The sequence below is a fragment of the Alexandromys fortis genome, unplaced genomic scaffold (assembly GCF_014885135.2).
Source record: "Alexandromys fortis isolate MF-2015 unplaced genomic scaffold, M_Fortis_MF-2015_v1.1 scaffold_144, whole genome shotgun sequence".
Classification (NCBI taxonomy): domain Eukaryota; kingdom Metazoa; phylum Chordata; class Mammalia; order Rodentia; family Cricetidae; genus Alexandromys; species Alexandromys fortis.
In genome coordinates this window covers 3,545,245-3,569,662 of record NW_026068021.1, presented here as the reverse complement: position 1 = coordinate 3,569,662, position 24,418 = coordinate 3,545,245, and the positions used below count along the sequence as shown (strand labels likewise).

The 24,418-nt window shown below is 53.8% G+C and overlaps 3 protein-coding genes across 5 annotated transcripts in view; 2 read left to right on the top strand and 1 right to left on the bottom strand.

The window, feature by feature from the left end:
- CUNH7orf50 (chromosome unknown C7orf50 homolog) overlaps nt 1-24,418 on the bottom strand; it is a 103,042-nt gene that overhangs the window by 46,178 nt on the left and 32,446 nt on the right. The gene's annotated exons all lie outside the window — the stretch shown is intronic.
- LOC126514341 (uncharacterized) lies at nt 3,262-13,491 on the top strand. 3 transcript variants are annotated; one of them, XM_050163197.1, is made up of 4 exons: nt 3,262-4,105; nt 4,764-4,909; nt 6,087-6,103; nt 12,099-13,491. In XM_050163197.1, exons 2-4 carry the CDS (start codon nt 4,848-4,850, stop codon nt 13,088-13,090), a joined length of 1,071 nt encoding a protein of 356 aa, XP_050019154.1. In that variant the 5' UTR covers nt 3,262-4,105; nt 4,764-4,847; the 3' UTR covers nt 13,091-13,491. The 3 variants fall into 3 exon arrangements, with proteins under 3 accessions (XP_050019154.1, XP_050019152.1, XP_050019153.1); XM_050163195.1 differs by lacking the exon at nt 6,087-6,103 and having other exon boundaries at nt 3,263-4,105; nt 4,786-4,922; XM_050163196.1 differs by lacking the exon at nt 6,087-6,103 and having other exon boundaries at nt 3,263-4,105; nt 4,764-4,922.
- Nucleotides 19,984-24,365, top strand: Gper1 (G protein-coupled estrogen receptor 1). The gene is made up of 2 exons (XM_050163184.1): nt 19,984-20,142; nt 22,315-24,365. Exon 2 carries the CDS (start codon nt 22,518-22,520, stop codon nt 23,664-23,666), a length of 1,149 nt encoding a protein of 382 aa, XP_050019141.1. The 5' UTR covers nt 19,984-20,142; nt 22,315-22,517; the 3' UTR covers nt 23,667-24,365.

The following is a 24,418-nucleotide window of genomic DNA, read 5'->3' as shown; positions in this document are numbered from 1 at the left end:
TAGTCAGCACAGTGCTGGGTGGTGATGGCGCACGCCTTTAATCCCAGCACTTGGGAGGTAGAGGCAGGCGGATCTCTGAATTCTAGGCCAGTCAGGGCTATACAGAGAAATTTTATCTCAAAAAACAAATACCACAAAATTCCAAACCAAACAAACATCAATAACAACAACAAAAAAATTACTGGGAACATGGTTCAGCTGGTAGAGGGCCTGACTAGCATGCACAAAGCCAGCAGTTCCAACCCCAGCGTAGCATGAACCAGGTGTGGTGGTGCACACCTGTAACCTCAGAACTTGGGAACAGAGCCCGGAGATCAGGAACTGAAGGTTACAGAGCCGGATGCCAGACTCAAATCTGTCTCTAAATTCCTAGAAAGGGCCTGCAGCTGCCACTAGAGTCAGCCACAGATGGTCAGTTGGCAGTGCATCGGGGACACAGCACGATGAGGCTCACGACAGACCCCCAGGTCCAGCCTGTAGACTCACTAACTGCACCAGGCGAGGACGAGCTCCAGGTAGACAAGACACAGAATAACTGGTGTTCAGTAAGTGTGGGGCTTGGGCCAAAGAGCCTGCTAAGCAGCGTGTCCATGTCACTACAAGTGAGGAAAGTTGCCAGGCAGAGAGCTAAGACACCAGAGATAGCTGGGGAAGAGGTGGGAAGCAGGGGTCAGGAGGAGCCAAGCACAGCACAGCAAGGACTTCTATTTCCGCAACAAAGAAGCACCCGATACAGAGCCTCCGCCACCCAGCATGAGCTGAGTGAGGCTGAACCCACACTAGCCTTTCAATCCTTGGTCCCAGTTCCAGACCTTGTGTCCCCCTCCTGCTTTTCTGTAGTCAGGTCACTCTGTGAACCTGTTCCTCCTGACCCCTGGGCTGCATCAGAAGACCAGAGTCACAGGAGTCACTGGCCCTCACCTTAGCCAGCAAGGCACAGTATGGCAAGATGAGCCTCTACCTCGCCCAGCCTCTAGGCTGCATCCTGAGTTTCTCCCATAGCCACCAGATGCCAAACCCCGGTAACGATCAACTTTCCAAACTGCAGGGTCACAAAGGAAGGCACCAGAGGAGGGTGAAACGGGGTGTTTGCTGCGGCCACTCTGCAGACGTTCAAGGAGAAGGGTTGGCAGCGCATCCTGGAGGAGATGCCACACAGCAGCTCAGATGCGGGGTATCCCTGCCCATCCCTGTACAGGACCAGCACTGCAGCAGCCTCGGGGCTCAGAGGGGTTGGGGTGAGCTACCAACTAGCTTCAAGATTTGACAACATTCCTACCTGAGCCTGGGGATGGCGCCTGGTCTTGTACATGTGCCCCAAATAACCAAACTACATGTTTAAAACTGCAGAGTTATAACACAAACCTCAAGAGAAGCGGTGCTTAAAATGTAAAGATGTGGCAAAGTGGAGAGGACCAGAAAAGTCATCACTGTTGGCACAGCACGCACGTCATAGTATGAAATGACACCAGGGGCCGGACGGTGGTGGTGCACGCCATTAATCTCGGCACTCGGGGAGGCAGAGGCAGGTGGATCTCTGGTCTACAAAGCTAGTTCCAGGACTGCTGGAGCTGTTACATAAAGAAACCTTGTCTCAAGAAAACCAACCAACCAACAAACAAAGAAGAAATGACACTGCATAGCCCTGTCTGTCTTCTGTCCCCAGACTTGTCTCTTCTGAAGTGGAAACACAAGGCATGAGGCATTTTGTGTCCTGCTTCTCCTACGAAGTGTGATGTCTCAAGGGCCTCCCACTGCTGTGCGTCAGGACTTCATTCCTCTTCCTGCTCAGTGTCTGGCTGTGCAAACAGATGTGTATGCTGCCATGGTCACTCCCACTACCTGGCTGTGTGAACGGCGGGCTATTAGTTCTCTATGAGAAGGAGGGCCATCCTGTGAGCTGTCGCTCCCCTCCCCGCCCCCCCTTCCCCGCCCCGGCTCCCAGTGCAGTACAGAGGACCTGCAGCTGTGCAGACCGAAGACCGGGGATACCTTGCTGCCCGGACTATTTGTGGCCTGTAGCCAGGTAATCACTGCACAAGTGACCTCAAAGTGTAGGTCTGGCATGGCGGCCCAAACCTTTAATTCCAGCTTTCAGAAGGCAGAGACAGGTGGATCTGTGAGTCTGAGGTCATTCTGGTCTACATGATGAGTTCCAGGCCAGTCAGGGACATTAGTGAGACCCTATCTCAGAAACAAGATCAACCAAACATTCAAAATGCAAGCTGTATCCTCATAGAGGGGACAGGGAGGGAGGAAGCCACTATGCTCATCACCGGCTCAGTTGGGGAAATGAACACTTGATGGGAGGGGAAGGCCGGGGTGGAGGCAGCCAAAGCCTCCACATCTACCCTCTGCCCCTTCCTTCCCTATGCAAACCTTCAGTGTCCTTCCCTTTCTTCCCACCCAGCTCAGACGCTGCCCTTGGTGCTGGGGGCTCCTGGTGGGCAGGGCTGTGGGCTGCGCAGGCCCTGAGCACAACAGCAGCATGAGCACATGATCTGCGGCCACTTCTTCCTGAATGCTTACGGCAGCATGAACATGCTTCTGGGGCCACGTCTCCCTGAATTCAATTGCCAGGTCAGAGCAAAAAGTTCAGACTAGCACTTCGGTGGCTGACAGCCCACATCTAGGCAGTCACGGCTTAGGCAGGGGTCACCAGCTGAAGTCCTTGTGACACCAAGGAAGCAGTCACTGAGCTGGGATGGGAGTCTGACTGGGAGGTGGCTCACAGTTGGGGGCCTGTCACACCCATGGGAACCATGGTTTACCCAGCACCATTGAGGGAAGCCACAACCACTGACCTTCCTGTCACATTTCTGGGGATGTCAGCTCACCCAAAAGCCAACCTGAGCATGGGTTACCTCACAGAAGGAAACTGAGGCCTGGGGATGGGGCGTCTGCCTCTAAAGATCACACACCAGAGAGCAGCCACCGCAGTTCTGTTGTCCCATGCCTGTGCGGTCAGCCTAAGGGCCAGCATGGGGCAGGCAGGCAGAAGCCTCAGGCCTGGAGGGCATGCAGGGCCCTCTCAAGGTGGAGAGGCTGATGGGGAGGCGGCTGTGCCCAGCAGCCTGCTCTGCAGTCCCCATGAGGTTCCATTGCCTGAGCACTGACACCAGGCAGGCTGGTCAGCACCTGACTGTGGCTCAACTCAAGCTGCAGGGCCTCTAGTCCCACTGCCTGTTCCCAGGGCTCCTCCCATTGGGCCGAGAGGTATTGCATTTCTCAGGCAGAGGAAACAGCAGTAGGCTTCAGAGCCCAAGTCTGTACTTCCCTTACCAGCGGGCAAACAGAATTTGGGAAGGAGGGGATTATCAACCCAGAGGCCCCACCCTGCCTCTACACCCTGTCCAGTTCCCAGGGGAGGGGCCAGGCACTAACACTTTGAGAGGCCCAAGTGACGCAAAGCAGGCTGGAGAGGGGAAGCCTGATATGCAAGGGGCACCGGAAAGGGTAAGGGCCAGAGGTCACTCAGGGACCATTCTCAGTAGGGATACAATAGTGTTTTACAGAACTGTCAAAGGCCATTAGGAAGGACACATCCAGCGGTCGTACAGAGAATTGGGGTCAAATATGGAAGTACCAGAGGCGACCCCAAGACAAAGCAGTGGAGAGTGGCCCTTGGTAGTCCCACCAGTCTGAGTCCATGAGCTGAATCTACCACACTGAACTCAGGGCCAGGAAGGGGAACATAGGCGGCTGACACAGCGGATGTGGGTTGAGAGCTGCCTTCACACATCAGGCAGGAAGGGGGCAAGGGAGGGTGCAGGGACTGTCCCGGAGGAGGGAGGCAACAGGGATGAGGCCTCTTCAGCCATTAGCCTCCTCAGACTTCTCTCCCACCAGTTAGATTCTTCCTTCCTGGGGAGTATCCTGGCAGCATCCAGAGCTGAAAATGCACTCAAGAAGGGTCCAGGTCCCCAACTACTGACTTTCTAACACCCCTTCAAGTCAGAGAGCAGTGTGCCCCACAGGAACTACCAAGAGGCCCAGGCGCAGCGCTGGGATGGCTCTCCACAGTACTCAGGACGCTGAAGGAACTGCCTGAGACCAGTACAAGGCGGCTTGGGGCCGATGCCACGCAAACAGCCTACAACAGGAGGTAAGCTGCAAAAGTGGGCATACACGGGGGTGGGGTAAAGACCACTGCATTTTAAGTTTTGAAAGCATTCCCAAGACTGTTTACCTCCATTTGGCTGAGGCTCTCCCTTCAGAACTTGGTGCCTCTGCTCAGGACTCCTCCCAGCCAGCATCATGGCATCCTGGGCAAAGCCTGGTGGAGAGGATGCTGGACACCAGCAAGCTGACGCGCCTCCTGGCGTCATGTCCAGGCAGAGCCCCCACTCCATGCAACCTCAAGGTGCAGCTCTGGCCATTGGTGTGTGGGTAGTAAGGGGTGTCCAGTGTCACCTGCCATCCAGGCTGGAGTGTCCATTGCCCTGAGTCACCGTGTGTCAAGGACAGAGGGGCCAGCCCCTCATCCATGTGGCAAGGTACCAGGCGCTGGTTTGTTCTGGTTGGGAGAACTTTTTGTGACTGGGTGGGGCTTCAGCTCCTATTTTAGGTTGCAAATGTCTTTGCCTTCTGGGAGGGACCTTCTGCGAGTGGCCCACACACTTCTGAAGAGAGCTCTGGAAACCCTCAGACTCACACACACGTGTCACTCGTCCACCTCAGACATAGGTCCATTTGGATTCTTCTAGGTCACATGGTCCAACCATAGCCCGCTTAAACACAGTGTGTGGTTTGGATGATTCCAGGCCGAATCCTGTTTTTCCTCAGGAGCTGTGGGCGTCTGTGCCAGCCTGTCTTTGGCAAGTGTGGAGCAATGGAGGAACGGCTGGATGAACAGGGAGCATGCCCCAGTCCCACAGCAGCCCCTGACTGCTAACGGAGCCTTGTGTGGGTCCCTGGCACAGGTGAGCACCTTCTTATGCCCTGGGGAGGTAGCAGCCCTGCCCACTCAGCTTGTCCTCCTGCCTCGGACTTACCAGTGAATGTGCCCCGGGGAAGTTTGTGAAAACCAATTTCCTTATGGTTCAGGTCAATTCCGTTAAGTAAAAGAAAACTCTAGCCTTTGGTAAGACGATCCAGCTGCTTCCTGAAGGAAGGATTCATGGTGGTTCTGGTCAGCTCTCACAGGGAAATGGGGACAGATTAGAGGATGATGAGAAAGCAGAGCCGATGTCGGCAGGGCTGTCAGGCTAACCACTACTGGAGGATTCTCATCAAGGGAGTAGGGTAGGATGGGGAGAGCCTGGTGTGGCGGAACATAAAGACTGGTCTGTAGTGGGCACATCTGGAATGTGTGTTTGCACGGGGCGGGAAACCTGAAAACAGAGAAGTCTTTTGGCTTGACTGCGGCGGGGGGAGGCAGAAGCCCAGACAGCAGGAATGCCTGGGCAGGGGCTGGGAGAGAGCCTTTGGAGACTGGGCCATCAGGGCTGACTACCTCTGTACAAGGTGAGCTTTGTGCTCAGATGAGTTAGTGTGATGCCCCTGACACGTGTCCCTGTGAGCCAAGGCGAGGAGAGCCTCGCCAAGTGGGCTCAGCTCACTTCCCAAGACCTCCAGCACGAGTCTCCCAGTGGTGCTCGGCAGTGCCTCCTTGGGACCAGTTAGTGGGCCCAAGACCACAGCTTGAAGGGGACCCTGACTCATCTCTCCCTGCAGATGCATGGGGACACAGCTGTGGTGCTGATGGCTCACTGGGCCCCCAGAGACAACATGACATGGAGCCTTTGCTCCTGCTAGGGAAGTTGACCCAGTCAAGCGCCCCACTGCCCTCCTATCCCCTCTTCTGGGGTTCACCCGTTTGGCTCTAGCTAGCCAGAGGTTTTCCTCCTGTCCACACCCAGCTCAGGCAGGATGCCATCAAGACCTAGAATAAACAGCGGGCCAAAAGGGTCTGGAAGACCTGTAGCTGGGGGAAGCACCCACAGGGAGGCGCCATGGAGGGCAGGCTGCAGAGAGAACCCATCACTTTTACTCTCAGAAGCCCGTGCCACCGTGGCTCAGACCAGACTCCTTTGCCATCCCCTTTTGTGGTCGCTGCTGCCACTGCTGCGTGCCAGATATTGCAGAGTGAGGGCAGGAAAGGGTCTGATCATGGGCCCCCCTCCTTGGTCTGCCACTGTAGTAGGAAGGCACCCCCCTCGGTGGCTGTGTCTATCCTCAGAGAAACAACAGCGAGTGACTCAAGACTGCGAAAAGTCACAAAATACCAAACACCTCTCTCCTGGTGACCTCCGAACTACTTACCCCACCCCCACTACTTCAGACAGTTCAACACAGGAAGGTTCGATTTCTTGCTTGGTATTTGGAGCAAATCCTGCTTTTGGGGAAACTGTGGGTTACCCACACTTGCCATAGGCATCATGAGGGTTTCGACCCAACAGCCCTGAGTAGCTGTTTAAGCTACTGGATCTCAGGGCAGCAGAGGGTCTCAGGGGGCACGTGGCACCTGGTGACAGGGCTGTTCAGTTCCAGTGTTCAGGGTCAGACCCACCAGTCCTGAACAGGGATTTAAAGGCCAGCTTGCTCGTCAGCACTCCCCAAGCTCAGTCTTGTGGGAAAGGTGCCACGCACAGCAATGTGTAAGGCAGAAGAGGGGCAGATAACCAGCAAATGCAGAAACTTCCCAGGGTCCCACCTCACCCTCTCTGGGTCCATCCCTCCACTCTCATCTCTGGTGCTCACGGAAGGGGAAGCTGAGAAAACACAGGCCTCAAATAACCACAAAGAGGGCTCCCATTTAACATGTTGCCACGGAAGGAGTAGGCTATAGTTCCTGGAAAAAAAGACGAGGGGGTGCTAGGAGGCCTACTGCCTCAGTCGGACGGCACAGGAGGGGTCTGCCTTCTTACCCACAGGCCCCTGGAACTCCCACTCTGCAGGAAGCATGACGCCTGCGTGAGGCAAGGCAGCTCCGCCCAGCTAGGCCACTGGTCACTGGACTGGAGTGCCCATCTAGCATACAGCACATGGGGCCAGGAGCAGTGCTGAAGCTCCCAGAGGCCAGCGTCTGTGTGTACGTGTGCATGTGTATATACAGTACAACATGTGTTGGTGTGTGTGCAAGTGTATTCATGTGTGTGCCTGTTTGTAAAACTGTGCCTACACAGGCGCACACAGCTACATGTTAGGGTGCGTCTGGTGTGTGCATGTTTGGGTTTCGGTGTCTCCAGATGCATATCTACCTATGTGTGTGCACATGGACACTTGTGTGTTGGGGTGTGCCTGGGTATACACACATGCGCATGCTTATTTGCATGTTCGTGTGTCTGGTGTATACACACATACACACACACGTCTACACGAGACAAAAGACACATGTACTTTATCTGCAAGATTCGAGAAAAGCAAACAGGACACGGCTTTTTATCATTATCTTAGTGAAGGTGATTGTCTCGATTCCTAAAAATAAGTATAGAAACAGACGGCCTTGGGACCAACAGGACAATCAAAGACAGGCAGGCCCGCGCTGTCCACTGTGACAGTCAGTGAGTCCAGTGCTGCCTTTCCAGATCCCTGGGTTGGGTGGTCCTACACACCACCATGATGTCAGTCCGAGCTCCTCTCCAAGGTCGCACCTCTGTGCAGAGGGCTGGCTAGGGGCTGGAGGGGGACATCAGGCCGTGTGTGTGAAGCAGACACAGTGACTCACCAGCGGGTCCTCCCCAGTCTGCAGGGCAGGAGACTGGGATGGAAACATTTACAGAGCCAAGGCCAGAGGCGCTAGAATGGCTAAGTCCTGCCAGAAGGAGAAGCTGGCTGAGGGGATGGAGGGAGGTGGGGCCCCCAGGATAGAGCGCAGCGGGTCAGGTATAGGAATCCACTTCCTGGGGCAGCTCTGGCTTTCCACGCGCCAGCCACGGACTCAGCTTGTGAAGCTCTGAAATCTCACACGACGGGTTCGCAGGCCTCCCTCGCCTTTGGCTGGCAGTCTGGGGGGCATTACAGCAAACCTGTGATTCCTCAAAAGACTTGCTCTGAGACTGGTGGAACTGTGGAGGTAGTGGGGAGTCAGCAAGTCTTTATGTGACCTGTGCCACAAAAGTATGCCAAGGTCACTTTACCTGCTGTAGCACACACATACAAGGCCACCCATGCCATCCGTGGGTCACCCAATTGAATCTTACACATGCCACATCTGTGCAGAACTTGTGGGTCCTGCTGGAAAGATCTACAGAATAAGTGTGGTTTGGAAGGGTCTGTAGGAGCATCATGCCTGTATGGGAAGGGCTTGCAAAGCGCTCTCATGGCCTTTGGACAATGCCCTGGGCTCTGCTCATCCTCTTTCCTCACCAAAGCAGTGCTGAGTAAGTGAGGGGGTCACAATTACAGGAACCATTCTGAAGGGCTATTCACAGAGTGGTGGCCAAGAGCCACCGTAGGAACACAGTGTTCTCAGATGCTAGCCTTGGGGAGATCCCAAAGGACACAGGGCTGCCGAAGTCAGCCCTTCTGCAGGGCTCTGGAGATCCCAGGTTCTCAGCCTGATATGCGTCCACGGAGTGTCTGTCCCTCTTCTGTGGAATTCTAGGTTCTCCAGGAAGCTAGGTTGGGCTGTGGCAGGAGAGTAGGGTGATGCAGCTACCCTGGAAGGCTGGTGGCCTCATCTGACCCTAGAGCTAGCCACGCCGATCTCAGATATGCGCCCAGATGAAAAGAAAGTGCTTGCACTGGAGGCCTGAGAGCAGCTGGGGAAGAGCGGCTAGCACTGTTCGGACTTCTTAGTGACAGGAAGAGACTACTGGAGGGCCAGGCAGTGACAACCAGGTCACTCAGTGCAGGGGGGGAGGCACCTCACGTGCACAAGAGAGCAAGACCTGTAGGTTCCAAGGAGACCGACCACAGGCTGATCTGGAAATGTCAAAGTTGCAAGAGATAAAGCAGACAATGGCTGCCAGGGTTGGGCGCCAGGGGCGGTCAGGGAGGAAGCTGTGTCAAGGGCTGTGGCCAGATCCGAGGGGGTGCCTGCCAAGAGGTGTGTCATCTCTACAAATGTGCTTTTAAAATGATCTCAAGAAGAGGGTCAAGCTCTCAGCCAAACTAGGCCAGGCTGACCCAGGCATTAAAGCAGGGCATGGCTGTGCTACCACACATCTGAACTGAGGTTCAAGTGCATTATCAGACACAAGCACTCCAGCGCTCATGTACAGCATTGCCCAGTGAGAGACCACTGGGGGCCACTCGGGCTGGCTTCCCTGGGCAGCACCACTGCCTCTCCTCCTTTTTCCACCCAGCTTGGAGCTGGCTGTGGAGGAAGGGGAGTCGAGGAGCTGTCAAGGCTACAGAGAAGGCCTGGACACAGAGTGCTAGAAGATAGGACAGAGGCTGGGTGGTGAAGAGTGGATTGTGGAAGCTTTGACAGTAGATGGTTTCAGTGGCGATGCCACGTAGACTATGTTGGTAAAGGGGCCAGGTGGTCCCGTGGATAGACGAGGTGTTGGTTAGGTCTGGAGTCATGTGCCTCCCAAGAAGGACTAGACCCCCCTAACCCTAACAAAGACAGGGCAGTAAGGTGTGCCGCGAGGTGTTGCGCACAGGGTAGTCACACTGCATGAAGTAGAAGGCTCTTGGCTACTCCTTCCCCAGCTGGCCTCTGCAGGACAGGACTGGGGAGCTCTAGAGGGCCAGGGAGGGAGACAAGCTCACCTAGTCTGCATGGGTTTCCTCCCACCCTCAAGGGACAAAAGTGCAGGATGGCACCTCAACTTGAGCAGGGTCAGGTACAGGAAGCAGAGCCCCCAGGCGTGGCTGCGCTGCATGAGTAACCACCTCTCAGGAATCCATCCTTTCCTCTCACATTCCCAGCTGGGAAGGAGTCTGGTACCCAGAACATACTGGTACTCAGTACATAGTTGGAACACTGAGACCCAAGAACTGAGGTGATTTGAAGCCCACTCTGCGTGGGTCCAGATGGTGCTAGAGCATTTGGGACCTGAGTGAGGCCCCTCCACCCTGGTCCACCGGCTGAGAACCAGAGGCAGGCCATAGCCAGACAGAGGCAGGGCTGACTGCTGCCAGCCAGAGAGGCCCTTGGTGACGGATGGCCGCAGACACAGTACCCAGTAGCACACCGCGCACATGGGGCATGGAGTGGCTGCAGAGATACATCAGATGTCTGCTCAGCAGCTCCGCTTCCTGACCACGGTCGGAGATCACAAGACGACTTCCCATTCCACCTGACAAGACAGACTTCAGATCGCTTCCTCCCGAGCCGGCCATGACTTCTTCATTTCCACACCGCTGGCTCCGGCAGCACCGGCAGCTGGAAGTTACCACGGCCACTGCTGTCTTTTCAGACTGAAAGAGACAGATACGACGAGGAGCCCGCAGGCCCGTGGGGAGGGAGTGGCAAAGGCTGGTCAGCGGCGGCACTGTAAACATCCAAACACTCTGCAGACTCATCAAAGTCAAGTTCAGTGTGGCATCACAGGGCCAAGAAGGGTCACCTTCCTGCAGCTTGGGACACACAAAGAGAACTGTCCTCCAGGTCTGCAGGGTGATGGGGAGAACAGGACAGCAACGCACAGCGAGCGAGCTGATGACCGGGGTGGGATCCTGAAGCCCAGGACCCCAAAGGTCTACTTGCCCTTCTCCATCCTCCTCTGCACACAGCTCTCCCTGTCCACCACTCTTTCCTGTCTCATCTCTGGTCAGGAACCTGTCTGTAAGTGAAGCAGTATCTCCCACCATGTTTTGTATACACAACCGCTGCTGTAGCCTTTGGGTTTTGTTATTGTAGAGAAACAGAGATTCTTTAAACGACATACGAGAAGGTATGGCAGCAAGCAGCGGGCATCCTGAACCACAGTCATGAACCAGGGAGGAAGAGCAGGGGAACTGACAGGGGGGCTAGGCTTCAGACCCTCAAAGTGTGCTCTCGGTGACGTTCTTCCCGCCAGCAAGGCCAGAACTCCTAAACCTCCTCAAAGAGCACCACCAACTGGGGACCAAGTGTTCAGATACCTGAGCCTATGGGGACCATCTCACCCAAAACACCACAGAGAGACACAGAACCTCAGTCTGGGTACAGAGCAGGCACAACACCAAGTGCATGGCAAGCTCTGAGGAGTTGTTACTAAGGGGAAAAGCTGGCTGGTTATAGCCATTCTCTACTTCAGAGTCACACACCAGTAAACTGCAGTCACACTGTGTGCAGGAGCCAGATCAGGCCAACACCCACACCCACATTTCCCCAGATATGCGGTCCATCTTCAGAGCAAACAAAAGCTGGCTGTGGAGCTAGGCCAGGCTTCAGGAATCCCATTAAAATTACGGCTCCAGTTTTATCACCCTCAATTTCCTTTGAATAAACGGCAATATTATTTCCTAGCCTCCACTACTGTTTAGTTATATTTTAAAGGGCGGAAGGTGCCATTTGTATGGAAACAAAATTATTTCATTTATCAAGCATGGGCGGGCAGAGTGCTGGGGCTGTCAGTGTCCTTACTTAAAGCCCTGCCTGGGAACTTACAGCTACTAAGTGACTCCTAGCTAACCTGGCCATCCCAGAAAGCCCCCACATCATTCCAGCCTCCATAACATACATGGTACCCCAGTTTCTAGAAAAGGGTCCCTACAAAGGTCAAAACTAGCCATGGCCAGAATCTTCTACATTGTCTCAGAGTCTCAAATGCAAAGGCGTACCTGTCCCCAGCAATGGCAGCCAGTGCTAGTGACACAGTGCTGGGGCCCCTAAAACCCCGTTCCTGGAAAATTGCCAGCTGAACCCTTCCTGGGAGACAGACCACTGCTAAGAGCCATGTTCAAAGGCTACTGTTAGCTGCCAAGCGACAGTGTGTGTGTGAGTGTGTGTGTGTGTGTGTGTGTGTGTCAGGGGGTAGAGGGTCCTTGTGAGTTGCAGTGCGGGTGCCCGGGGCTTCTTGACTCATCCAGCACTTTTTAGCACCAGGCTCACTAGACCTGTGCCCTTGTTCTCAACACCAAGACTGGGCTCTGACATTCTTTCTCCATTCACACAGAGGCTGGCTCTAGGCACCCTCTAGAGACCTGGCCCCCTGTCCTGCACAGGTGTCCCTCCCTGGGCCAGCCACACAGCCACACAGCATGTGCTTCTGTTGCAGGTGTGACAGCTGCCCTGAAGATGGACCGTCACAACATGTCCTGGATCCGCTACCCTAGCCATGTGTCCCCAGCTGTGGAGGATGTCATTGCAGCACAGAGCATCATTTCTAGGTGCACGCATGTGTATGTAGCGGTGTGTGTCCCGCTGAGCCTGGTAACAGGGCTCTTCTGTCTAAGCGTGTTCATCCGGGAACGTACTAGGCTGGGGGTGCTGGACAGGCTCCTTGCAGGCCTCACAGTCACTAGCATCTTGGTGACTCTACTGTCCCTCAATGCTGCTGGCCGGCCTGACTACATGGCCACGACAAACCTGGGCTGTGGGATACTCTCATTCTTCTCCAATGTCTGCTACTTTACAGTTCAGTACCTGCAGGGGGCCATGCTTGTCCAGGTTCTTCTGCCGGGATCTTCAGGCCGCCAGCTCTTGGTGAGGCCTGTGGCCAGTCTAGTTGCCATCGGAGCCTGTGCTGTGTGTAGCTCACTTATCCTGGTGTCCCTACTGGGCACATCTGGGGAGTTGCACGCAACCACTGTGTGCCAGGTGGATCCACTGACGGCATGGCCCGAATATGAGATCGTCAAGTTCAGCCTGGGCTTCGCGCTTGCCATGAGCTTTCAGATGGTTCTCCTTCTCCTGCATGCTACATACCCAGCCTGGCGGGTGGCTCCTGCTCCGAGGGACCCAGCCTCTGGGCACTGGGCGGTACTGGCCGTGACTCTCAACATGTTTGCCTGTAGACTCTTCTTCAATGTGGTCCTCCTGCATCGGGCCCAGCTGAAGCTTCGGAAGGATGTGGGCTCCCCCAAGGATGAGCTGCTCATGAACCTCGCAGAGCTGGCCCTCTCTGGAGAGAGTTGTATCAACTTGGTGGTCACCCTCGTCCTTCACACAGGGTGCAGGCTCAGGTTGCTGGGTCTCCTTGAACGCCTGACACAGAGATGCAGGCGGGCACCGGACCACAGCATGCCCTTGGATAGAGTAGGGGGCTAGACAGGGCCTGTCTACAGGCACAAGCCACACCCCGTCCTGGTGTTCAGGAAGAGTGCTTTTCCGGGGAGCTTGGGCAGGGTTCACGTGTTCTGGGTGGTGCTTAACAAACAGAAGCTTGCTGCGGTCACCTCAACCTACGCAAACAAGACAGCTTCTCTTCCCAGATCAACAGGTGCGCCTTGAGAACATTCAGGTCAAAGACATAACGGCATGGGTGCAGGGGCCGATCGGAGACCATGGGTTTGCTGGAGGGTGTCCAGACTATAATGGCCACCTTGCCCGACGGCTGCCATCCTCCATTCCATGGCTCAGTCTGACGACACAGGAAGAGCACCGTAGAAATAAGCACAGTAGTTACCTAAGGTTTTTGTTTCTTTCTTTTTAAAAATAATTTACTTTTATGTGCACTGGTGTTTTGCTTGCATGCATGTCTGTATGAGCGTGTTGGATCCCCTGGAACCGGACTTACAGACAGTTGTGAGCTACCACATGGGTACTGGGACCTAAACTCAGGACCTCTGGAAGAGCAGTCAGGGCTCTTAACTGAAGAGTCATCTCTCCAACCCCACTTTTTTGTTTCTTGAGACAGGATCTCACTACAGTTGAGGATGACCTTGACTCCCAATCCTCCTGCCTCGGTCTCCTGAACGGGGGCTGTCCCCACACCTGGCTACTTCTTCACTCTCTAGCGGTGTCACATCTGCTCCTGCACAGTTGCTACCACAGCTTTCCACTGCCAGAGAACTCCTGCCCACCACCTCCTTTAGGTTTGCCTTGTAAAACCCTGTCATCACAGGGCTGGAGAGATGGCTCAGCAGTCAGAGTGCACAGCGTTCTTGCCTGTGTCAGTTCCCAGGAGCCACATCAGGGGGCTCACAGGCACCTGTGCTCCAACTCTGGGGTGGGGGATCCAATGCTGTCTGTCATGGGCACCCGCATTCATATGCTAACACCTACCCGCCCCCCCCCCCCCCCCCCCAATTTAAAAGAATACAATCACATTTTTAAAAAATTCTGTCATGATCGACTGCAGTGTTGAGATTATCACCCAGAAGTGGAAAGGCACTGAAACAGCTGGTTTCCATCGAGTGACAATGGTGTCACACAGGGCTGCACCACTACACTGAGATCTGGCATGGCAGCTGCTGAGAACTCCAGCATATCCAATGTTGGGAGCTTGGTCACCAGTGTGGTTTCCTTAGGGATCTTCATGAGGGGAGGCCCAGTGGACAACCGTCATAGGCCCCTTCCTGTCTCAACATGTGATCTCCATGTCCAGTGTGCGCTCACCATCAGCTATGCACAGGGTCCCATTTATTATCCCCAGCGTCCACCACCACCATCTGCTCCCACTAGGACTGCTACAGCCCCCGCCACTCCAGCCACAGTTACATCTGCCCCTGCTAGGATCCCATCCTCTATGATACAAACAAACAAACATACCAGTAAGGGCTTCACAGAAACTAAACTGTCAGGGCTACCTAATATTGGATTTCTAACCTCTGAAACTGAGCTATGAAAACCACCCTGATTTATGACGTACCCAGCCTCAGAAATGTCACAGCAAAGAAAAATGAACTAAACATCCACACTCTAGACATCTCTGCCCTCTGGCAGCTCTGCGATTCTCTCAGCACACAGCCAGCCATCAGCTGCCCCTGGACCAGCCTTCTATACCCTCACTTCACTTACACTCAATGTAGCCAGAGTTGGGCTGACCTCTCCATGTGGTGCCCTATTCTCCAAGTACCATATCCCAACAATACTGACTCGACCACCCTTCCAGAAATCCAGTCTCTGTCCCTTCTACTGACCCAGCCTGTCCTGCTCAGCTCAGAACTCCTTCTTGTGTTGTGGGCCAGAAGATGCCTCAGGCAGGAGTGCAGGGCAGTGCCCTGTCAGGAGCAAATTCTGCACAGCAGGTCTCTCTGGTGTCACGATAGTCAACCCCCAGATGTGGCCGCTTTTAGTGGCTCGTGGTCAGCTCCCTCCTGTTCACACACTCATGGCAGATGTGGAACCCACCACGCTAATTTATAAACACCTGCTGCAATAGAAGCCCATAGCACATGGCTCAGCAAGAAAAGAGGTGGCAAAAAACCTCTGTGTGTTCAGGCTACTGGGAGCAGTGGGTCTCAGGACAGGAGCAGTGGGTCTCAGGACAGGAGCCGGGAACAGGACAGGCTGCGGCTCTCAACTCTGAGCTCCTCAGCATTCCGGGCAGGGAGTATATTTAGAAACCTGACCACAAAGCCTGAGCCTGCATTGTTGGCTCTCAAATAGTAGGATTCTAGCTTTTTCAGCTGTAGTGTGTAGACCAGAAGACAACCTCAGTGTCATTTCTCAGGAAGTAGCCACCATTTTTTGTTTTTTTAAAGATTTACTTATCTTTATATTCTGCATAGGAGTGTTTTCCCTGTATGCGTGGCTATGCATCACACGTGTGCAGTACCTGAGGAGGCCAGAAGAGGGTGCTGGGAATTGAACCTGGTTTCCCTGAAAGAGCAACCAGCACTCTTAATCTCTGATCCATCTCTCCAGCACTCTTAATCTCTGATCCATCTCTCCAGCCCACTCCCACTTCCTCCCCTGGAAATAGTCCATTAGGCTAGACTGGTTGCCCAGTGAGCCCCAGCCCCGGGACTACAATTACAGGTCACCACACCTGACTTTAAAAAGTTCCGGGGGAACCAACGCCTACTTCTAGCTGCCTCAGGCACTACACACATGATGCACAGCAGACATGCATGCAAGCCAAACTTCCAGCCACACCTGATTTCCTGTGCATGGGTTCTGGGGATCAAACCCGAGTTTTCCTTGCAAACTTTTGACTGACTGCGCTCTCTCCAGACTGGAACTCTGTACTTTAAAAAGGCAGTAAGTTGGGTGTGGAGGTGCATATCTATAATCCCAGCACTCAGTAGGCTCAGCAAAAACGATCATAATCCAAAGGCCAGCCTGGACTATACATAAGACCTTGTCTTAAATGCAAAACAAATGATAACCATAAGAACAACAAAAATGGAGCAGAAGGGAGCAAAAAATTAAACCCACTGAGATCTGATTAGGGGAGGGCTCCAGCGATTAAGGGAGGAGTTCCGAGGCTGGAGCAGCAAGAGCTCTGCACCAGGGCCCTGTGGGAAAGACCCCAAACCAAAGTCCTCCCAGCAGACCCTAGACAGGGTTAGGCTGACTGGATTCTGTCTCTCTGACTCTTAACTTGGCCATATACCCATAACATCATAACCGCTTGATAATTCCTAGGAGAAGGAAGGGTCTTTCTACCTGAGAAGCCAAGAGGAAGATCTAGAGGAAAGGGGACACCTGGGAATGCAGTTCTGGACACTCTGATCCAGAGCCAGGGTGCAGGGACTGATCGTGGGTGGGGAGAGACCCCTGTGGAATTCAAGCCTCCCTTGGCTAAGAAGGGTTTGAGTTGTTACAAGGTCCCATCCCCACCACTCCTTACAAAGCCCCACTCCACCTACCGGTGGCCTCCCTGAACAGCATCCAGGGCCCCTCCATGTCCATCTGCACTCTGAGCTGCGCACATACACTTTTGGTTGCCAACACTCTCCAGGAATCAAAGGAAGCAACCAGAAAGCTCCCAGCAACCATGGAAGGGGCCCAGCTGTCAACACGTGAAGCTACCAGAAGCGTTCCCTACAGGCACATGGCTGTGTGTTGAGCGATGGGGGGGGGGGGCAGGCAGCAGCTGCAGGGCAGGGATATGACACTCTCCTGGGGCTGTAAATCCCTTCCCACATTGGAAGATCAGGCTACAGAATTAGCTTTTTCTGGGAAACAGCCCCAGATTGATCTAGACGGCACCTGCAGTGTGCACACGGGATGCCTGTCTGTAGACTTCCTGAACCTCACAGGCCCAGGACCACCACACCAGGGTGCTCCTAGGGCCCAGATGCCCACTTCCATGGCCCAGGAACCTGGGTGAGGGTGCCTCCCTTGAGGTGTAAGTTTCCCAGCCACCATCTCACAAAAACAGCAAAGGCTCGGGAGTTGGGGAGACTGAATCACAGCTCTGCACTGACCCTGACAAAACAGTCTTTGCAGGCCAGCGTGGGCAGCCAGGGTGCAGGGAGACCAACAGCATCAGTCTCCTGTGCTCAGCCAATGGCCAGGAGAGCTGAGCCCTGATTGGCCCCTCACTGCCTGGGACCTAGACAAGCGCTCGGTCTCTCCAGCTCTGGTTCTTCTTTTGTCAAGGAGATGCCAGTATTAATTCCTGAGGCATTAATGATGATAAAAGATAAAGGGCCGTGTGCTGAGTAGCAGGGAGCTCCAGGGTGGGGTTTATGAAGCCTTCATCTCCCTAGCACCTGTTCCCCACACATGGTCCAACACTGTCTGCACACTGAACGGTGCTGGCCCGCACACTGGACTGCTTCTCAAGCACGTGAGGACAAGCAGGTCAGGAAGGTATGAGCAAGGCAGGTGCAAGGGCAAAGACGCTGGCCCCGCCTTCTGCTACAAATGCTCACTGTGTCCCTCAGGCTCTGTCCTCTGTCCAGTTCTGAAGGAGGGCTTCTTGAGACTATCGTAGAGCACTATGGGTATAATATGGAGGAAGCCCTCATAAACAACAGACTAACCACTGTGTTTACAGAATCTTCTCCAAGGTCTCTCCCATCCATATCCACAGTAAAATCTATGGAGGTCAGAAAGACCCTTCTGCTGTGGTCCTGTTGTGGTGACATGGATCCTGAGTGCTGGGCACAGACGTGACTACCTGATGTGTTAAAGGAAAGGCTGGGCTAGAGTCGGATGCTCCAACACTTCCGCTGCCAGTCCTGCACCTGTGCAAGATGGCAGAGCACCCCAGGGGACTCCCCAGGAAGGCAACAAAGGCCCTCTGGCTGCTCCAGCACCATGGAACACTGAGCATGGGCTTGAGAGTGGGGAATTTTTAAGGGAGCGGCTATTTTTAAGTGGCACGCCTTAGCTATTTCAAGGTTTGGGTTTTTGTTTTATTTATTTAATTCAAAAGGAAGCTGTGTTTTCTCATGATCTGTTTCTTTTAAGATGGTTTCATGGACGTTTTTTAGTGTTGACGTCATCTTGACTTGGTAAGTTGGTCAAAAGATACTGAAGAACCAATGGACCCTTTATCACGCTCTTCAACTGAGGGAAAACCAACACAGAAGTTGGGGCGTCTACAGCTCGGAAGGGTCCCGACTTAGTATTTTTCCATTAAAAAGAAAATTTAACACAGAACTCGGCTTAAAGATCTGTGCATTTCCCAAAAAAGCATGTCTCAAAGATTCTAAGGCAGTAGCTTATAGAAAATCACCAAGCGTGTTTGCGGCAGGAGGCTATGCGCATGGGCACAGGGCAGCTGGCCAGTTCCCTAGAGAAGCCCCTCGATCTGTCTGCATGTAGGTAACTGCTTCGTTTAATATTTTATGTGAATGACTGTTTTACCCGCATGTATTTCTGTATACCACCTGTGTGCTTGGGGGAGTCAGTCCCCTAGAACTGGAGTGACAGATGAAGGGGAGCCAGCATATGATGCCGGGAATTGGACCTGTGTCCTCTTCAAGAGCGACAAATGCTAACCCCTGAGTCATCTCTCTAGACAAGTTCCTGCTTCTTCCTGCTGCACGCAGTCTCCCTTTTGGTTTCCTCAGCCAGCAGAAACATGCACTATTCATGCTAAAAACTATTCATGCTAAAATACCCACTTAATGCGCTTAACCTCATAGCTTCCCAACAACCAAGAAGGGACCAAGACCAAAGCCCAGGGGGCTGCACTGAGGAGGCAGAGGCGGAAAACCTGGGTCTCTGCCTAGCCAGCCTAGCTCTATTAGTGAGTCTAAGGCCAATGAGAGACCCTGCCTCAAGAAACAAGGTGGCCAGAACCCAAGGAATCGTAACTGAGGTTCTCCAGCCACATACAAGCATATGTACACACATGAACATGCACGCAGGCATGCACGCACACTCAGATACGAAGAAAGTACAAATGAGATCAATTAACTCTGGACGTTTATGAATAACAACAACATGACTGAACAGTCAAACAGCTGAGATCGGGGCTGCCTAAGATCTGCTCAGGGAGTGACGCTCCCTCCCCCCCCCCCAGCTTGTCTCCACCTCGGGGCTACAATGCTACGATCACCCCAAGGCTCCGGATGAAACCCAACAACCAGAAGGTGGGATGTTTGTGGAATGGCAATCAGTCACAGGGCCACTCGGCCCCCATGGCCTGGGTCCCCTCAACTTTGGTTATACGAGCCCTAAAACTGGAAACAGAGAGAAGACATGTGCCAAGGTGGGGAGGAGTCTCATCATCCACCTGGAAGAAAGGCGAGTCAGTTGACCCCCGGGCAAAGAGACATTAGACCCACCTAACATTAGAGCAGAAAACCCACCTGGATTCCTAATTTCTGATCAAAATACTTGCCTCTTGTGGGCTACATTTCCCGGGGGGAGCCTCCCTGGGAAAACTGTAGCTTACATTCATTGTGTTCCTGGCTCACTACTAAAGCTGACTTAGAAAACTCAGGGTTCAGTCTTAAGGCCAGCACTGGCCAAAACAAAGCAAGAGCATCATCACTTGCTTCCACAATGAGTAAAAGTTTCTTACCTAACAGGTAAACAAGATCATAGCCCCTCCACACTTCAAATAACTGTGTCAGTGGGTTAACTGCAGGTAAATAACAGCAGTCACTCTGGAAACTTCCTTAAAACATGTATCCATCTGGACTGTTTTTGCTGCCTACATGTATGAGAAAACAAAAAACAGCCAGCAAAAAAATGGTTAATGCTGGCCTTAAAAAGGAGGCTGGCCAGAGCCCAGTGAGTAGGCTTGGGAAGTCTATAAAGGAGGCGCAGTGCCAAGGGGGCCAGACGCTGCCGGACAGCCATAGGCATCGGGAGCCTGCTCCCTTCTAGACAGGTCTTTCTTCTCCTCCTCTCCTGCTGTCCCTGCTGGGCGCCATCCGCAAGGTGCTGCAAGTCTGGGGTCAATCAATCCCCTGCGCCCAAGCTCCGGGTACTCCTCCAGCAGATGGTCCAGTGACATCATGGCACAGGTAAGATTCAGGCTGGTGCCCCAGATTCCGGGTCTGCATCTGGCTGGAAACTACTTCTGTGCTGTGTGGGGAATGGAGGAGCAGACACACACCCCTCAGCCTCCAGGGAGAGCATGCTAGGTGCGACCAAGGCAGGGGCTCTGCCCTAGAGCAGGCAAGAGCGTGTCCATCTACAGCTCCACATTCACGTCCCGGCTACGCCCTGTAACGGTAACCCCACATTGCTGCCGTTCTTTGCCTGCCAAGGGAATCCCAGTGGCTTAGCAGTTCCAGGGACGGGGGTCCCGTAAGCCTGGCAAAAACCTGGCCTTGTTTCTCCAGGTCTGGACACACAGAAAAATCAGAAGGACACTAGCGTTAAGCTTAGACCAACAGAGCAGCAGTTTGGATCAGGGACAGAACCGAGGGTGTCGTTTGTGCCACACTCCCACCAGAATGGCTGATCAGCTCTAGGGCTCTGCTCCCCTTAAGCTGCTGGAGCTGTGGCCGAACCTCTGAGGTCCCACATTCACACACTGCACTCTGGGTGAGTACTTTTAAATTTGGGAGTTTTGTTTGCTTGTTTTGAGGCAGGGTCTCACTATGCAGCCCTAACTGGCTTGAAACACTACATAAACCAGGCTGGCCACAAACTTACAGAGATTCACCTGCTTCTGATTCCTTTATGCTGGGATTAATGTGTGCACCACCAGACCCAGCTGTCTTGTGGGATCTCAGAAGGAATCAAGGGAAGCCTTCCACACTGTAGCTGGACTCAGAAAAAGGGGTACTTCTGGGGCTCTGATGAGCACTCTGAAAGATGGGTTGCCCACCCACACCCGCACTTCCAGGACAGGATGTGGCCATGGCAGTGAGCTGCCCCTCTTTCCTTCCTCCCCTTATTTTACTGAAGCAGTGTTTTGGGAGAGAAAGGCCAATAAACCTCAGGATTGTCCTTGCTTCACCTCAAAACTAAATGCAAATCCCACAAGAAAAGCAAATGCATTTTCAGAAGCCAACGCTGTCCAGTCTGTCATCTTACCCTGGGTGCTACTGGCTGTGGTGGGGAAGCTGAAACAGTAGCTGCTCAGGGCAGTATGGACACTGAGTGGTACCCCCAGCTTCTACCCACTGGATGCCAGCACCCCTCTCCCATACTGTGACACCCCAGGGTCTCCAGACACTGTTAGTGCTGAGAACCCGGATCACACCACAGAAAACGCTGGGGCACGGAGTCGTACAAGCTAGGAAACATTCCCAGCCACATCCCCCAAGCCACAAATGAAACTCAGCTTCCAGGAAATAGCATCTAAAATGTGATATTTCACAGCAATTTGTGAAAAGGACAAAATGTTCTCCTACCTCTGCTCCTTTCTTCCTTATTCCTTGAGAAGGGGGTCTCAGGCTATTGTCCAGGATAGTCACAAACTCCTGGCTCAAGGGATGCTTCTACCTCAGCCTCCGGAGCTGCTGGGCAGATGAGGAGTCATTCTCAACTATCTAGTGACTATGAGGACAGTCTAGACTACATGAGACCCTGCCTTAAAAACCAGCAGTGTGTATGTGTGCGTGCGTATGTGATGCTAGACGGAACCCACGGCCCTTGTGTGTGCCAGGTAAGTGGTTTACCACTGAGCTACACTCCAGCCCACAAAGGACAGTTTTTATTCTTTATTTTCATTCCGTATAAGGGAGCAGGTGTTTATTTCCGGCACCCACACTCAGTACTGCCACTAATCAGAGAGCGAGACTCTCCGTACCACTTCAGTAAGAGAGACGTCAGCTCCCACCCGTGGGCTTCTAAAAGCAGGGTTTTTCCCTTCCCATGTCGCATCTCTTTCCAACAGCTGCCAAACTTAATGAGACTTCCTGTCTGGACAAACAGTAGTTTCCCCCAAATTCCCACACCACGCACGCCCTTTATTTCATGAGCCGGTGATCTGACGGGCCGCACTGCATCTCCCATGACTCACAGACTGTCGCCAACTCAAACCATCAACTGTGGACACCGTTAGGGGACAGAAAGAACACCCCCAAATCCATCTCTCCTGCTCCAGCTCAGGGGCATCCATCTCTCCAAGATGGCCAAAGTCAGGGTCCAGGCAGGCTCTGTTATAGCCCATGCACTACACCTGGCTCCCTCAGGATACCCAGGATTCCCGATGCTTAACCTTGTCCTGTCTGCCTCCACAGGTGCCCAGAGAGTGAGCAGGCAGCAGGCGTGGCTGCCCAGCACCTACCCAGACATCAGACACCCTGTCTGCCCTTCTGGTTTTCTGAGACCAACAGGTTCCCGGGACGATTTTTCCTGCTTTACAAATGCCTGGCTCACTTCCTTTCTTTGTGAAGATGGAGCCATCACTTCAAACAGACTTCTGTGATCCTCTCAGCAAATCATGAAAGCTGCGAGGGGAGCCATGGACGCAACTACTCCAGCCCACACTGTTGGCGTGGAGACCTACCTAGGTCCCATGTGGCCAGTCCCTTCCAACACCACCTCTCTGACCCTCAACTTGTCCCTCCCGCTGCAGGAAGACACCCCGGGCAACCTCACTGGGGACCTCTCTGAGCACCAGCAGTACGTGATCGCCCTCTTCCTCTCCTGCCTCTACACCATCTTCCTCTTTCCCATCGGCTTTGTGGGCAACATCCTCATCCTAGTGGTGAACATCAGCTTCCGGGAGAAGATGACCATCCCAGACCTGTACTTCATCAACCTGGCGGTTGCCGACCTCATCCTGGTGGCCGACTCACTGATTGAGGTGTTCAACCTGGATGAGCAGTACTACGACATCGCGGTGCTCTGCACCTTCATGTCCCTCTTCCTGCAGATCAACATGTACAGCAGTGTCTTCTTCCTCACCTGGATGAGCTTCGACAGGTACCTGGCGCTGGCCAAGGCCATGCGCTGCAGCCTGTTCCGCACCAAGCACCACGCCCGGCTCAGCTGTGGCCTCATCTGGATGGCCTCCGTGTCCGCCACACTGGTGCCCTTCACAGCCGTGCACCTGAGGCACACGGAAGAGGCCTGCTTCTGCTTCGCCGACGTCAGGGAGGTACAGTGGCTGGAGGTCACACTGGGCTTCATCGTGCCCTTCGCCATCATTGGCCTCTGCTACTCCCTCATCGTGCGGGCCCTCATCCGGGCCCACAGGCACCGCGGCCTGCGCCCACGCAGGCAAAAAGCCCTGAGGATGATCTTTGCCGTGGTCCTCGTCTTCTTCATCTGCTGGCTGCCGGAGAACGTGTTCATCAGCGTCCACCTTCTGCAATGGACGCAACCAGGGGACACTCCCTGCAAGCAGTCTTTCCGTCATGCTTACCCCTTGACAGGCCACATCGTCAACCTCGCAGCGTTCTCCAACAGCTGCTTGAACCCCCTCATCTACAGCTTCCTCGGAGAGACCTTCAGGGACAAGCTGAGGCTGTACGTGGAGCAGAAGACAAGCCTGCCAGCCCTGAACCGCTTCTGCCACGCCACGCTCAAGGCAGTCATTCCCGACAGCACGGAGCAGTCAGATGTCAAGTTCAGCAGTGCTGTGTGAGAGGGACCTCCCAGAGGGAGGAGGACGGGGAGAGCGGGGAGGAGGGCAGCCCACACCCAACACAGGTGGGAAGTCAACTGAACCACGTCTCGTACTCTCAAACCCCAGTGGCTTGGGGAATGTCGCACTGCTGGGTCATCTCTGGGGTTGCTGGGATCCTTCCTGACTGTCCAGCTCACAGATGCAGCAACCCAGATTCAAGGGCCCAGGGCATCAGGTAACGCGACACTGACTGTGACCTCAAGGGACACCATACAACCTGCAGACCCCAGAAGATGATTCTGCTGTGATGAGTGACAACCAAAAGGACAGGCTGCCCTATGGGAGCATCAGCTACATTTCTGCTACTGAATGCTACCTGGGTGGAGGCGTCAGAGACAGAATATGTGTACCAGACCCAAGTGGCTACATTTCCTTTGCCTATGATGTCTAACTGTCCAGTGCAGCAAAAGTCAAGGAAACCAGAGCCTTCTTCCTGCCTTCCGGAAGGCTGCAGGTCACCCCAGCTGCCAACTCCTGAGTGACCAGTGTGTCTGAGCTGAGAAAGGTCCTCTGACAAATGCCCCCCTGCTCGGGGATGCCCACCTCTCGCAATGCTTGTTTACAAAGGTGAAGGAGGCTGTGGGTGCTGCCGTGCATGCGTCTGCGGAATAATCCTGGGAACAGTGAGGTGTAAATGGCTCTCATTAACATGTAAAAAGGAAGAAAGAGAACTAAAGATTGGGGTATCCCTTCAGTGTCTGAATAAAATA